This window comes from Pseudonaja textilis, chromosome 2, assembly GCF_049901715.1.
Source record: "Pseudonaja textilis isolate UNSWEBS1 chromosome 2, rPseTex1.2, whole genome shotgun sequence".
Taxonomy (NCBI): Eukaryota; Metazoa; Chordata; class Lepidosauria; order Squamata; family Elapidae; genus Pseudonaja; species Pseudonaja textilis.
The window spans coordinates 49,937,766-49,953,362 of NC_141991.1; the positions used below are offsets into that span (position 1 = coordinate 49,937,766).

At 38.5% G+C, this 15,597-nt stretch overlaps 1 protein-coding gene across 5 annotated transcripts in view; it reads right to left on the reverse strand.

Moving 5' to 3' along the window:
- Positions 1 to 15,051, reverse strand: part of CCDC66 (coiled-coil domain containing 66) — a 37,252-nt gene extending 22,201 nt beyond the window's left edge. For 4 of the 5 annotated variants that reach the window (XM_087923859.1, XM_087923857.1, XM_087923855.1 and 1 more), the window contains exons 1-8: positions 14,847 to 15,005; positions 10,276 to 10,340; positions 8,258 to 8,283; positions 6,997 to 7,438; positions 5,262 to 5,412; positions 3,367 to 3,467; positions 792 to 904; positions 278 to 451 (exon numbers count right to left, since the gene is read on the reverse strand). In XM_087923859.1, the coding sequence (XP_087779985.1) occupies positions 278 to 451; positions 792 to 904; positions 3,367 to 3,467; positions 5,262 to 5,412; positions 6,997 to 7,438; positions 8,258 to 8,283; positions 10,276 to 10,340; positions 14,847 to 14,857 (1,083 nt within the window). In that variant the 5' untranslated portion in view covers positions 14,858 to 15,005. Of the gene's footprint in view, positions 1 to 277; positions 452 to 791; positions 905 to 3,366; positions 3,468 to 5,261; positions 5,413 to 6,996; positions 7,439 to 8,257; positions 8,284 to 10,275; positions 10,341 to 14,846 lie in introns of all 5 variants that reach the window. The other variant, XM_026723804.2, reaches the window with a different exon arrangement.
- Positions 15,052 to 15,597: the final 546 nt, after the last annotated feature.

Genomic DNA, 15,597 nt, shown 5'->3' on the forward strand with positions numbered 1-15,597 from the left:
TGATCAGCTGGGACGATAAAGGTCAGTACAGCACAGGGCCGGCGGGCAGGCCCATATGATCATCGGAGTGAACCTGTTCGCTTTCAGCTGATCTTCAGAGCTAGGGGTTGGCCCAAACCAGTCCAAACTGGCAGAATCCCACCCCTGCTTAAAAGTATATCAAAACAACTCCAAGTGTCATCCCATAAACCAATCTCTTAGAAACTGCCAAATAAAGGCATTCCATTTAATATTTTGTTTTTAAAATATAGAACAATGCTCAGAAATCCATTCTTACCCCTAACACAAAAGCTGTTCGGATAGCAGCTGGCAAATCAGGAGAACTGAAACTAGAGAACTGCTCAGTTCGACCACTGGACACACTGGGAGAAGTTTCACTAGGCTCAGTGGCTGAAATTCTGTGACTATTGAGATCTTCTGCTGCAGGAGTCAAGTTGTCTGATGACATCATCTATAACAAGGCATCTTGGTGAATTCAAACATTATACATTAAGAGGAATGTTAAAACCAAATACAACATTATAAGCGATCCTATATTATGTAATTGATTTTACCCATAAAATAATATCAGCTACCTCCTACATTATGCAGCACACCTAATTTTAGGAAAGTTTGGGAAACAACTGCCTCAGGTTGTGAAAATGCCTTATGTCCAATAGCAAAAAAATAAATAAACATTAAGTTAAATGGAAGCATCTATTCTATTTAACAGCATATAGTAGAAATAAAAGTATAGATATAAGCATTTTTCTTACAAGCAATGGATACAGTAAACATGTTGTATTTTTTACCTTTTGTCCTTTTTCTAAGCATCTCTTCACTGTATCAATTGCCTGCCGCTGGTGGTATCTGGACTCTGCTTCCAAAGTTTCTTTTAGTTTCTTCTTTAAAGCTACCTGTTCATCTGTAACACAGAAATAAACATTGCAATCGCTCATCAACTGCATTCATTACATCACATTAAATAATGGTTGATCACGATGGAAGTAAGACTAGAAATGTCCTTGGCTTTGTATATATCACTCTTCTTCCATGCCTTTCTAGTATCACCCCATGACTTGAGATTTCTCTTAACATTCTTTATTAACATCACATGTAATTTAGATTTGTCATTTGTTGTGAAACAAGTCATAATTTTAAATGGCTTAATTCAATAAATAGGAGCTAGAAGTAATACATTTGATAGAAGTTTTGGTTAATAATAAATTAATCAACTTCAACTGCACTACAGATGGAATTTAAGAATGCATTTTAATCTGATTTTATTTTATTTTATTGTTTATAAGTTCATCGAGAAGTTATTTGCTTTCTCTCCCAGGAAATGGAAAATGGAGAAATTTTAATTGGTTAACAGAGATCACATACAATCACTCAATTCAATTAAAGTCTAAACAAGGGAAGTATCATTCTTTTTTCTACTTACGTGAAAAATAAGAATCACTCCATTGTTTTTCAGGATACAGGAGTAAGAAACAGTAAGTCAAATAAATTAAAGCATGAGATATGGAAAAGAAGAGAGGAATGGAAATTCAGCTAAATCTATATTTAAATCATATATCAACCATTTATTCTCTCCATTTCTTTTTATCCTTGTAAATCACTTTTGCTTCTTCTATATCTATATACCATTTTCTTCAATATACTGCATGTTGCTCCTACACCCTGGATGAGAACCAAGTAGTCTCTAGATTACAGATTTCTTATAACTTTTTTACCAATTCAGTCAAAACTGCTTATAAGAACAGCATAGCCAACAATACACTTTATTTAGTACCAACAATAATAATAAGTGTCTTGGGTGCAATCCAAAACTGCTGGAACACCACTTGAATACACTGGCATCGACAAAAATCACCCATCAGTCAATTGCAAAAGGCAGCTTTGCTTGAAACAGCTTACATTCTGTGATGATACCTCTAGCACCACTGAACATCACTTCTGCTATCCCAGGTCCTTAGAAAGGACTTGACAGATGGACAAAAATGCCAAACCCATCTGAACATCTGGCTGATTGTCCAATGAACCGTAATCAAAATTGCAATAATCTCAAAGAACAAGGGCATTCATAATGTTGCACCTCATTCAGACACTATATATAGAAGATCTTGTGGACTAACCACCTTTTAACAAGTGCTTTTCTGTCATGTTTCTCTGACCATTTTATCACAAAGCTTGAACTGTTTTCCATTAACCACTTTGACTTCCTGATGAAAAATCACTGCCTTGACATTTTCCTTTCACCTCTTGCTACCTTCCAAGGTGGGGTCCAAAATATAGTATCCATTGATACAAGCACCCTCAAGGCAACCAGCTTTGACCAGATCAGTGCAACTCCTATGGTGTTTCAGCACCACAGATGCTCCTCACTGTCTCTCTAATCCTTTAGAGTTGGAAGGGACCTTGGAGGTCATCTAGTCCAGCCCCCTGCTCGATCAGGAGAGTCTACTCCAAATATTAGCCTCTAACTAGGATCGAACTCACAGCCTCCTGATTGTAAGCCAAGATGCTTCAAACCCTAGTCACCGTTGAATATTTTTTTCCAAAAGCATTTTTTGAATATTATGGCTTCCATCGGTATGCATAATGTTTTTTTTATTATTGTGGTAATATTTTAGTCTACTTATTATAAAAAGCATCTTGAATCAGTTTACAAAGTGCCATATATCAAAACAATCTAAACACCATGGATGCACACATAGGGCTCACAGTCAGCACTTCCTTATCTTCCAGACTCTGGTCCTTCATTTCAGTGATCCTTCAGAACACAATTCAAAGCTTCACAAACAGTAAGCCCTAGCAACCAACAATCTTCAATACCAGTTCTAGTACATAAACCCTCTTTAAAGTCTAAATAAATAAAATCTGCAAACAAAACCTAACTGACACGCTTCTTTCTAATCTAAAAACACATGTGCTGGTGCCATTTTATTTCTTGCTCTGGCATGGAACAGGGTGAGGATTTGGTTGCAGTTGCAGCATACTGGGCCAAGATGTGCCAGAACTGACTGGGACTGTCTTTATACAAGAGATGCCACATCTGGAACAGAAATAAGTAAAGCCAGAAACTAGCCCACTACATCTTTTTTATCTTATTAAAAAAGCATTATAGGGAAAAAAGACTTGTAAATGAGGCATGAATTTTAGATAATTGTTATTTGATTTCTATATTTATTAAGACTAAAAATAATGAAAAAGATTGAAATATCAAAATATTTAAACACTGCTAATTGAAATCAGTACTACTAGAACAAGAGTATACTAGCATCAAAACCAAAACACCTGTTACTTCAGAAACAAAATATTTAAGGTTAAATACTAATCAATGATCAATTGCATAATATAGAAATACAGCAAATTACACAGTACCTAGTTCTTTCTTCCACTGAGATTTCTTAGCATCTAACAAGATTTTATCTGACTCTCGTTCTCCCAGAGTACTAAATATGTCAGCTGGCTTCCAAGAATTCCTGGTGAAGAAAATTTAACAGACTTTTACATACCACCCACTAATATTAAAAACAAATATGACTTAGAAAACCATACATGATATATTATACTACTAGGACCAGAAAGAAGTTCAAGCATTCTGTTCATTATAATTTTACTAAGCAACACCATTCATTTTGTGCAAGGAAGAAAGGTCCTCTTCACTATATTTGCATTCTAAAGGCGTTCCTTAAATAAATTATACATTGACTGAAAAATTACATTGACAAATTAAATTGACAAATTAAAGCAATGTTTGTTTTTGTTTGCACTGGATAACCTAAGCACACGAAGCACTCTAGGGTTCACTCCACACTAAGCATATTTATGTATTATAATTGAGTACAACATACACAAATAGAAACCTATCCAGCTGTCTCCTGAGATTAAATGTTCTCCATCTATTTTCCTTTTCCTATGGAAGAATATGGAAGCTTTTGCACTTACTTAGCTATGCTTTAATGAAACAGTAATTACTACCACTACTATTCTATTACAAACAAGCCATTTAAACATTGTAAATCCTGAAACTGGCTTACTGAAACTAAGCAGATAGAAAGTTCTACTTGATTAGGAAAGAAAGAATATTTAACTAAAGCTGATATGGCAGGATGGGAATAGTGTAAGCTCCCCAAAAGATTAGACTCGTTCCTGTCATGCTAAATTGAAACTGATCTTACCATGATATATAAACAGAGCTACAGTGGTATGGTTAAGCCACAGTACTCACAATATACTTATTTATCGCCTAGGACAGTGGCCCCCAACCTTTTGGGCATCAGGGACTGGTTTTGTGGAAAGGTTTTTCTGTGGACCGTTGGGACGTGGTTTTGTGTGCTGCCTCCATCCCGTGGACGGGGCTTTGCTTGTTTGCGCGGACCGGTTTCTGGCATGCTGCAGGCCAGTGCCAGTCCATGGACTGGGGGTTAGGGACCCCGGCATAGTGTTTTACTTGAGCCATTATATGTAAATTAGATGAAGTTCCTTGTTCAAGCGTGATTTTTCATGTGCATGTCCCTATATAATTCTGTAAAGATGCATGATATATAATATTTTTTTAAATGTTTGGTGCCTTCAAGTCAGTCTTAACTATTGGCAACTGCCTAGACATGTCCCTTTCTTGGCAAGATTTTCAGAAGTGGTTTGCCCTTGCCTGCTGCGTAGGGCTGAAGGACAGGAATTGGCCCAGGTCACCCAACTGGCTTTGTGCCTAAGGCGGAACTAGGTCTCCCAGTTTCTAGGTCAACACCTAACTACAATAAACTAGTTCTACGTATTATATAGTGCAGATAGGCAAAATGAAGCCCATAGTATCAAGTGGCATGTATCTTTTCTGGTACCTGTCCAGTTTCCAACCTTATTTACTTTTAAAATATTCTCATTATGAAAAATAAACAACTTGTCATGCTGTTAAATAAAATGCACTCCACTTCACCTTTATTTCCAACCAAATTCCTGGGACCCTCCCAGGCATTCTTTAAAAAAAATTATATCAGGAAGTAATTGGTATGTTGTCTGAAATGGGATTGCCCAGAAAAAAAAGGGAGGGAGGGAGGGGGTGGGGGGAGAGAAAGAGAGAGAAAGAGAGAGAGAGGGAAAAAGAGAAGAGAGATATCCTAGAAAGTCCCATATGGCAGCCACTTTCTGAGAGCATGCACAATGTGCCCTCAAAATGTCCAATGCGCCCACTGGCTCAGTAGTGGAGAGGTATTTCAAGAGCATCCCAAAGCAAAACTTAAACTAAATTAGATTTTTGACTGGTAAGATGTACATACATTATTATTTTCTGTTCAGCGTGTCTAGATAATCCTTGGGGGTTTTTTAAACAGAAACTACTTTCACTTGAAAGAGATGGAGCATCACCAACTTTCTGAAGCAATCCCATTACATGTTCTTCTGAAGTCGGATTATCAAGAATTTTTGTGTCTGAATGGAAAAAAAAAAAGGATTTAATAGTAGTTCAGCAGCAGAAGTAGTAGATTCCTCCTTGTTTTCGCTGCAATAAAGCAGCTTTAAAATTGCACCATCCTTTGCTTTAGTTCTCCTAATGGATTATATGTTTAAAATTAAAATTGTGACCAATTGGTGAATAAAATGTGAATAAACATTTCCAAAATACTCAGAAGAACTGTGCAGCACTTCAAACTGGAAGAACATATATATAATAATAACAGAGTTGGAAGGGACCTTGGAGGTCATCTAGTCCAGCTCCCTGCTCGATCAGGAGAGTCTATTCCAAATATTAGCCTCTAACTAGGATCGAACTCACAGCTTCCTGATTGTAAACCAAGATGCTTCAAACCCTAGCCACTGTTGAATACTTTTTTCCAAAAGCATTTTTTGAATATTATGGCTTCCATCGGTATGCATAAAGTTTTTTTTTATTATTGTGGTAATATTTTAGTCTACTTATTATAAAAAGCATCTTGAATCAGTTTACAAAGTGCCATATATCAAAACAATCTAAACACCATAGAGTAAAATGTCACAGCTGTTTGGTAATTGAAACTTTATTAAATCAGAGAAGGACAACTGCACGCTCCCTTCTGCCATGACATATTTGTGCGCTGCCTATGGCTATTGCTAAAATTTAACAACAAATTTAACAAAATGTCAATTTCAGACAGTGTGATTTAAGGATTTAGACCAGAGGTGGTATTCAGCCGGTTTGGACCAGTTCGGATGTACTGGTAGCGAAAATTTTGACTGGTTTGGAGAACCGGCAAATACTACCTCTGGCTGGGCCCGCCCACCCGCCCTTGTCATGACTATATTTCCTTGTTTTTTGGCTCAGCTGATTCGCATGGCAGAGTGGACTGCCACGCCTCAGCTGAGTTTAAAAACACTTCAGGCAGCTATCCAGTCTTGACAGAGCTCTGTATTTGTGCCGCGCATGCGCACAGCTCAGCTGATTTGCGTTATCACCATGCCTCAGCTGATCTTAAAAACACTCCAGGCAGCTCACCAGGTTAACAGAATCCCATATTTGTAGCGCACATGTGTGCAAAAACCTGATTTAGACCTTAAAATCGGCATATCAGACCTCTAATTTTGTAAACCCACATAATCTAAAATTCATCAAAATAGAAAACAAGGCAAAAGTGTTTAGTACTGCAGTCGTGCAACGTAACTATTTGTTAAAATGGGCCTTTGCAGAGAAATAGTGCCTACCTCATGATAAATAAAAGAACAAGGAGAAATTAATTATAGCTATGTAAAAGCCGTATCATTGGTGAATACATGTTAGCAATTGAAGTTAGTATTTTTACTCTTGCAGCTTAATAGAACTTAATGAACCTATAGTAGTTAATTAATTCAGCATGTGTCACTGTAAGGTATTTGAAAGAAAATAATTTACCATGCACATTTATAAAGAGCTCTTTTTTTGTTTGTTTTGCTTTGTTTCTCTTGATTAGCAATGCTAAGATGAAGGCATGAATGTGCTTTCTCACTTTTCTTCTCCCCAGGAAGAATGCCCATAAAATTGGGTAAAGGGAAATAAAAACTTACTTGCATCTCCTTTCTTTTCTGCCAGAACCTGAGTGGCTCCTTGGGTTCCTTCTTTTACTGCCATTAAAATCTGTTCCAGCTGTTCTTGTGTTAAACATACCAAATTGTCCCTTCGATCCTCAACAGAAAGAGAATGCTTTTTAAATTTCTTGTTGTATGCCAAAGGTTTCTTAATTGAATTTCTGACATTATCTGGCTTTGAAGTTGTACTGTCTTTTTGGATTATAAAAGCATCATCTTTATTACAAGGTCCCTTCGATAAATCCTTGGTAAACATCACAGTTTCAGGATGTTTACTACCTTTGGTCACTGAAAGTCTTGATCCGGTTTTCTGTTTTGTTAAACATTCATTCTTCTCACAGGATGTTTGCACTGATTTCAGAATATGCCCATTTGGTTTTGATCTCGTTGTGTATTTTAAAATCTTGTTTTTATTACATATCTATGGGACAGAAACAGTACTATTATTTTATTAACAGTACTACTATTATTTTATTAACAGTACTACTATTATTTTATTAACAGTACTACTATTATTATTATTTCTTCCAGGAATTTGTTTTAAGCTGTACAAATGTTATAGTTTCCCAACTAAAGAAACAGGCTGTTTGCAAAATAAATTTAATGGAAATAATACTTTCCTACCTCAACCTCTACAAACAAAACCTACACTTTTTGAAGTGCCAGTATATAATGAGATAAGAGATAGATAGTAGACAGAGAGACAGACAATGTGTATAGTATATGTGTAAATAAAAAACACGCTAGAAAGCTTTTTGCTTATCTTACCCAATCCTCCATAGATGTTTAATATACATTTCAAAACCAAAACCAAAATATATGTAATGTATTTATATTCTTGTTCTTCAGAGAGTAACATCGTAAATCAATTTTTATATTAAAGAAAACCCTTTACACCTTTAAATGAAAGGAGTTGAAAAAGAAATAATTGGATAGAAGGTTCCTGAAGCGATAACTAAATCCTACCTGTTGCCTGGGAAATCCAAAGAATTAAGGAAGATTGTAGCCAGTTGCATTTTTATAAGAAAACATAGATATTAAGAAAGCATGGATTCAAATCTTTTAGGGCTTTAAGGGAAAAAGTGAGATTTAACATGTTGTTGACCAGTTTTTCTTAAATTACAAACATTCTTAGTAAAATAAAATTTCAATACATGTAGCTACAATTTATTTTGCAATCAAAGCAATTAAACGGAATGATTTCACATCTTCAACATTATAAGCAGGATTTAAGACTTACCCTTATGCCTGGTTTCGACTGACTTACTATGAAAGGGGGAAAAAAATGCATTAGAATAAGGTCCAGAATAATTTTAACTTACATTCTCAACTTGGCTGGCAACATCCCAGTGACACTAAGAAGGCCAGAAATTTAAGTGAATATGAAGCATATTCTTCCATTCACAGATATAGGTAATTCTTGACTTGTAAATGCTAGAGGTTCTGACAGAGCCCTCCCCAAAGGGTACTTATAACCTGGTTCCATATTCCTGATGATGCGTGTGGTCTCATGATAGCATTTACAGCCATCTACAATGTTTCAGTCACATGACCCCAATTATGATATTTTTTCTGAAAACTGATGTTTGCTTCAAGTTATTGGCAAAAAAAAGCTCCATAGTGAACAATGGGTTCTCTTACTGACACAGTGTTCACTGAACAACAGCAGATTCACTTAATAACCATAATCATTTGCTTAATGACCGCCACAAAAAAGGAAATAAAATTGGGCTGGTCATGTGATGATGCACTTTATAACCATCATGATTTATAGCTGTAATGGGCAGTATTCATTACAGTCATAAATCGAGGACTACTTGTATGCTATATATATCAAATACCCCATTTCTCTATTACAGGTTATTTATTCTTAAAGACCATTCACTAAAGTGGAAACATACTCATGTTTATGGACAATTAAAGAGAAAGGGAGTAGGCAGCCCCCCTTTTTTTAAATAAAAGAATTTACATTTAATCTCAATCATACATAAGGGGAAATATGAAACTTCTGTTCCTAAATTTCTGTAAATCAGACAGTTCTTATAGTTTATTTGAAAAGGGAATATTCCTAGCCCAGTGTTAATGAACCATTTTGTTGTGGTGTGCCAGAAGCATGTGTGTGCGTGCCAGTATTCACAATGCAATGCCCCCCGCCCCACCCCCTGCGCATGCAACACCCCCGCCCCCTTACCTGCACTGCACATTTGCCCGCCTCCCAGCTGATTTGATGCCGTTTTCACTGTCCCGGAGGCTCGAGGGAAGCCTCTGCAGCCTCGGGAGGCCAAAAAATGGGCTTTCCGGAAATATTGGAAGTGCCTGTTTTCAGCCTCCCAGGGGCCTCCAGAGCCCGGGGGAGCCCATTTTCACCCTCCCGGAGTCTCAAGGAAAGCCTCTGGAGGCTGAAAACGGGCCCGTTTTGGCACTTCCAGTATTTCTGGAAGGTCTGTTTTTTGGCCTCCCGAGGCTACAGAGACTTCCCTCAAGCCTCTGGGAGGCTGAAAACAGCCTCAAACAGGCCAAAAATCAGCAGGGAGATGCACGCATGAGCAGTGCAGGCAGGTTTGGCTCGTTTGCCTGCACAAATGGCTCTGTGTCTCACAGGTTTGCCATCACAGTCCTAGCTTTTCAGAGACATTTCTAGTACAAGTATATATAAGTATAGTACAGGCCTATATATAATTTAGGTCAAAATCAAACCACAATTGAACCCTTAAGACATATCAACTCTTTCATAAGAACATACATATGTACAGACATACACACATTCTTTTTTCCATACCCATATCCCCAACATACACATTCCAAATAGATAAAAATTTTAAAAATCCACTTCTGGTACCTACACAATGAGCATATATGGTGTTGTGGGATCCTTGGTGCCCTCCAAGCTTGTTGGTTTTCTTGCAAATGTTTCATTACCAAAGTAGGTAACAACTGATAATGAAACATCTGCAAGAAAACCACTAAATCCAGAGAGCACCAAGGATCCCACAGTTCAACCTTGAGCTACGGTATAAATATTCTCTTCTGTATCAGTGTGGAGACTGATAACAATTTGGGGAAGTGAAGTCCACATATCTGCAGGGGAACTAAGTTAGGAAAATTACTGTTTTCTGAAGTAATCAGAGAAAAAATAATCCACAACAATTAGAATATATCTGATTAAGGTGTTTAAAAATTAAACTCTTTTTAAAAAAGCAAACAAAAAACTGCTGGTAATCACTAATAAGGACTAATTTTTTATATAAGAAATCATACCACAAGGAGCCACTATCAGTCTAGGTTTTCCATCCAGTATTTCTGTTTCAAGCTTTAAACCATCTCTGTAATCAAAAAAGAAAAAAAGGTGAACTATTTCTATAATTGAAATCAGCTTGGAAAAAATACGGTGTGGAGCATAATTTTTAAATAAATCAATAGTCTATTTCATTGTTTGTGCAAAATAATAAAGATCTTAAAGAAAAGTGATTACTATATACCTTTTGACATATTCTAGTTTTCTTTTCTCCTTTCCACTTTTAAAGTTACCTCTCTTTCCTTAAATTCCTAAAAAAACAATAGATTATACAGAATCTATTCTATTCCATATAGCAAGGCTCCCAAAACTTGGCAACTTTAAGACTTGTGGACTTCAGCATAGCTGACTGGAGAGTTCTGGAAGTTAAAGTCCACAAGTCTTAAAGTTGCCAAGTTTGGAGACCTCTGCCATACAGAATGGAAATTATCCAGTTTAGTAGGGAAAAAAGCTATCGCTATATTTAAATCAAACTACCAAGAATAAGATTTCCCCCTTTTGAAAAAGTCTCTGGAGTAAAAAGTCATTTTTGGCACAACATAAATAAAGGCATGTTAAACTCAATCTCTAAGAGAGGAAAATGAACTGTTTACTACTCTCAGATACTTACAAAGAAATGTTTTTTTTCTTTAATGCAGATCACAACACTGATTCATTAACACTTCTTGCATCTCCTATTTGCAAGCTTTAACTTGTTTTTGAAATCTATTGTTGTTGCCTTACTGGGAGAAAGACTTTGAGCATGTACAGTATATGGTAAAGGGCATGCACATACATACAGAGATCATTGTAACAGGGGAAGGCACAAGATTTTCTATATCCCTGAAAATGTATATAACATCTGAAATAAGACAGCAATCTTCATGAAATAGTACAGATCCAGCTTTAGCATGTGTAATTTGATTAGAAGGAATATCTGGCAATGAAGCGGGAAGCATCTTTGAAAATTAGATAAAAACATCTGCTTTTGGTGATTGCATACCTTTAACACCAGATCTAATCTTACTATGCATATTACAATATATACATTACTATAACTAAAATGTCAACAAAGGATACTAAAATAACCAATAATGAACCCTTATTATCCACTTAGGGTTGTTGTAACCATTCTACTATCAGAAAACAGATTCGGAACTGTGGGGATTATGCCGCCAGCGAATTTAGTCTTAAAAGTTCACGGAAGCTAAAAAAGAACCAAGCTTTCCAAAAGCCATTTCACTGAAGTGAGTGAAAAAGGCATAAACCTTTGATCCTCAAGCTTACATGTTTCTAGTCCTCATTGGAAGAGAACTAGGAAAATCATCACCTAGATCGTATATGTCTACTTCTGAACTGTATTATTGAGCCGCAGTGGTTAGAGTTATTATTTCTGCTGGCTGCTGGCTGCCTCCAATTCAAATCTCATCAGGCTCAAGGTTGACTCAGCCTTCCATCCTTCTGAAGTTGGTAAAATGAGGGCTGTAAACCGCTTAGAGAGGGGCTGTAAAGCACTGTGAAGCAGCAAATAAATCAAAGTGCTAAGTGCTATTCCTATCACAGGGCCTTTTAAAAAATTCTTTCACATAGGGGTGGAGAAAGGAAATAAAGCATAAGTTCTGAAATATTTTTATTCTCAGCTGATTTTAGAACTTTAGATTGATTGGTTTTCGAAAAGCAGCAACAATTAAGCTCTCTACATAGCACCTTTGGTCTCCATGGTTCATTGTGGGATTTGTAGCTGGCTTTACAAACTGTATGAAAACATAGCTTTGTTTGTTTAACGAAGTGCAGCTAAAACTTCTTAGCTTAGCATGATGTGTAAACATAGCCGCCTCTTATCTTTCCTTTCTCAAAATAAAGCCTCTGCATATAATTGTAAATCTGCAGAGTAGGAGAAAGAAGGTTGCAGTCATCATGCAGTCTTCTGTAGGTCTTCTGTAGTCATGACATAAGCCTAAAATCAGGCTTGTCAGATGCTACCTCTTTTCTATCCTGCTCTACGGAGTGGAGAGTTGGTCTCTGACAGAAAGCCACTTGAAGAAACTAGAAGCATTTGAAATGTGGATTTACAGGCAGCTGTTTCAACATATAAGTTGGGTTGACAAAATCAGAAATGAGGTGATAAGCCTGGGAAAGCCAAGGGAAATCATCAAAACCATAACAAAGCAAAAGTTAGAATATTTTGGACATGTGATGCAACAACCAGAAAAATATGGCATACTTCACTTAATGCTCTAAGGCAGTGGTGGCTAACTTTTTTGGGCTACTGTGCCAAAAACTGCCCTCATGCAGCAGCACCCAGAAGGCAATGCATGCGCCCCCCCGCCACCCCCTTGCCTGCACTGCACTTCCCAGCTGATTTTCAGCCCATTTGAGGCCTTTTTAGGCCTGCCAGAGGCTTGAGGGAAGCCTCTGCAGGCTGAAAAATGGGCCTGTTTCATCACTTCTGGTATTTCTGGAAATACAGGAAGTGACGAAATGGAACTATTTTTTGGCCTGCAAAGGCTTCCCTTAAGCCTCTGGCAGGCCGAAAAAAGCCTGAAAATCAGCTGGGAGCATACACATGTGGAGTGAGGTAAGTTTGCCTGGGGTTCACATGCCCACACAAATGGCTCTGTATGCCACCTGTGGCATGTGTGCCATAGGTTCGCCATCACGGCTCTAAGGAAAGATTGAAGGCAAATGAGGTCCAGGCAGAAGAAAAACATCATGGCTTCAAAATATAAGGGACTGGTTTAGGCAAATCTCAACAGCATTTTTTTTGTGCGGTTGTTGATAAACACAGGATCACCAACATGATCGCCAATATCCGATAATGGATATGGCACAAGAAAAAGTAATCATTATTATAGAATCTCATAGCTATTTCAAATAACAGCTTTCTCATGCAGAGAAACATAGGGGTGAAACAGAAATGAGCCGCTAATAGTGGCTATGAATAACAGATTGGATGTCTATTTTACACATCTTATTTGTTGAGTCACAAAAGGATCACAGTTAAGCATGACCTGAATTGTGCTGGGAAATCTAAAACGATCTATAACCGAATAATTATGTGCTCCAAATAATTACTTGCTGCAAGGAAGGAAGCCACAGCCTTTAATCACAAACTTACATATACTATACTTGAACAATAATCATAAATGTCATCTGCCAGGTTTTAAAAAGTTCTATAAAGTACTTATCCAGTAATCAAATTAGAGGAAAGTGACTTATCAAGGTTGAAGAAACAAAATGTGATGAATCTAATAACAACTGAAAGTTGCACAACAGTATGTTCTCTGTTCCTTGGAAGATGTCTACAAAACTCTTCTTCTTTCATGTTTGCACACAAGTGTTATTATTACAGAACAATGACCTGCCTCATTCATGCACAAGTGATTTGGATAATATCATTTTGCAACTGTTAATATTGTTCATATGAAAAATCTGAATGTTTTTTCATTTTCAAAAAGAAAACGTTGGCAGTTGGTAGCTAGGAGGCTCCATGTGGAAGTTCTCCCACATCCAATAAGGTCTGTTGAACGTGATGCAATTTGTAGCTGCAATTGCTCACAGCAGACTTGCCGTCTTTTCCACATCCATGAGATTCCTGCTAACATCTCTTCCTAAGCCTACTGAACCTAATTTTTTTTTACCCAGCCCTTTTCTGCGTAAATGCTTTCCCTATTTCCTGGCACTAATACTGTATTGTTGTTGTTAAACAGAGCAATTATTTTCCTTGGAATGTGATTTGCCTTTTGAGTGATTTTGTTTCCCTAATAAAAAAGAACAACAACCTGAATTCACCAGGCTGATAACAAAACAATGAAATTCATGAATTCTAGATTGTAGGACTCTTGTCAGCACTCAGTAAGATTTACTTCCAAATATCTGATGGTTATCAAAAACGTCAGGTCCACACTCTTGAACGCAAGCTAGAGAAACGACTGTGGAGATTCTCAAGTCATCCAGGTCATGGTTGTCCCCAAAGGTGCCTTTTTTCCCAAGAGGCAACCGGCCTTTCTGGTTTTTCTTTGAAGACGTTTCGCTTCTCATCCAGTCAGAGCTGAGGAAGCTTCTTAGATGAGAAGCGAAACGTCTTCAAAGAAAAATCAGAAAGTCCGTTTGCTTCTTGGGAAAAAAAGGCACTTCTAAGTCAACCTAGAGAGAAACCTGCAACTGAAGCTGTCCAGCTCTTGGCGTGGACTTAGGGCAGCCGGCATTCCTACCTAGCACAGCCTCAGCCAAGCCTCAACATCACTAAGCACGGCGTTGTTTTTGCAAGGTTGATAAAAAAAAAGAAAAGAAAACACCGCACCATCAACCGAGCTCAGTGCACTTGCCACGCGAAACGGACGGGCCCCCAAGGCGGGCAGAGCTAGGCAGGAGCAGCTCTTGCAATCCCCCCGGGTAAAGCCACACCAGCCTTCCAAGAGGGACGGTCTCGGAGGCTTCGCGGGCGCTCGCTCCGGCTGGAGGGCAGAGGATTTCACCTCCTCCCGCCAGCTCTCCCTCGAAAGGACGAGGTCACCCAAGAACGTGGCATTGCCGCGGGGCTTCGCTTCCTTACCCCAGATTCATGGCTGCGTCTCTGCTCCGCGGAAGAGCGCAAGAGCCCGTCTGCAAGGGCGGGCGGGCGGGCTACCGGCAGCAAGAGGCGCACGAACAGCCCACCCTTGGGCGGCTCTCGGCTTAATGTGTGTACGTCGGTTGCTGCCACCGCACAATGAAAGACGAGCTGATAGGCCTGCGGCTGCCCTGACTCTTTCACCAATGAGCTCCCGCTCTCGCTTATCGGGTAGCGCTCCCCGCCTGCGAAGCATTGTGGGAGTTGTAGTTCCAGGCGCACCTCGTTGCTTGCTGTCTGACTCTTGGTGGCGAAGACGGGCGGAGGAGCCGATAGAAGAGCTTTCCGGGCAAGCTTTTCCGAAGCGGAGGCAAAGAAGCGCTGAGCGTTCCCGTTTTTCTTTTCTAAAGAGTCCTTTAGAGGGACCCTTCAGGGTTGCTTCAGACTCCTGCTGCTCAATCTCAGCACCTTTAAGACACGTGGACTTCAACTCCCAGAATTCCCCAGCTAGCAATTCTGGGAGTTGAAGTCCCCAGTCAGGAAACCCCCAGGTAGCGGAAGGCTAATTTGGACCATCAGAGAACTTTAATCTCTCTGGTTTGGCTGCGGGGCATGGAGGAATTACATCGTGGCTTTAAAAAAAAAAAAAAGTGAAGGAAGGCCTGACTAGCAGGTGTTGGAACACATACAGAAAAGATTCAGAGAAGAGATTCTGGAATTGTTTCCAGTCTCTTAATGATAGTTCTATGTTTGG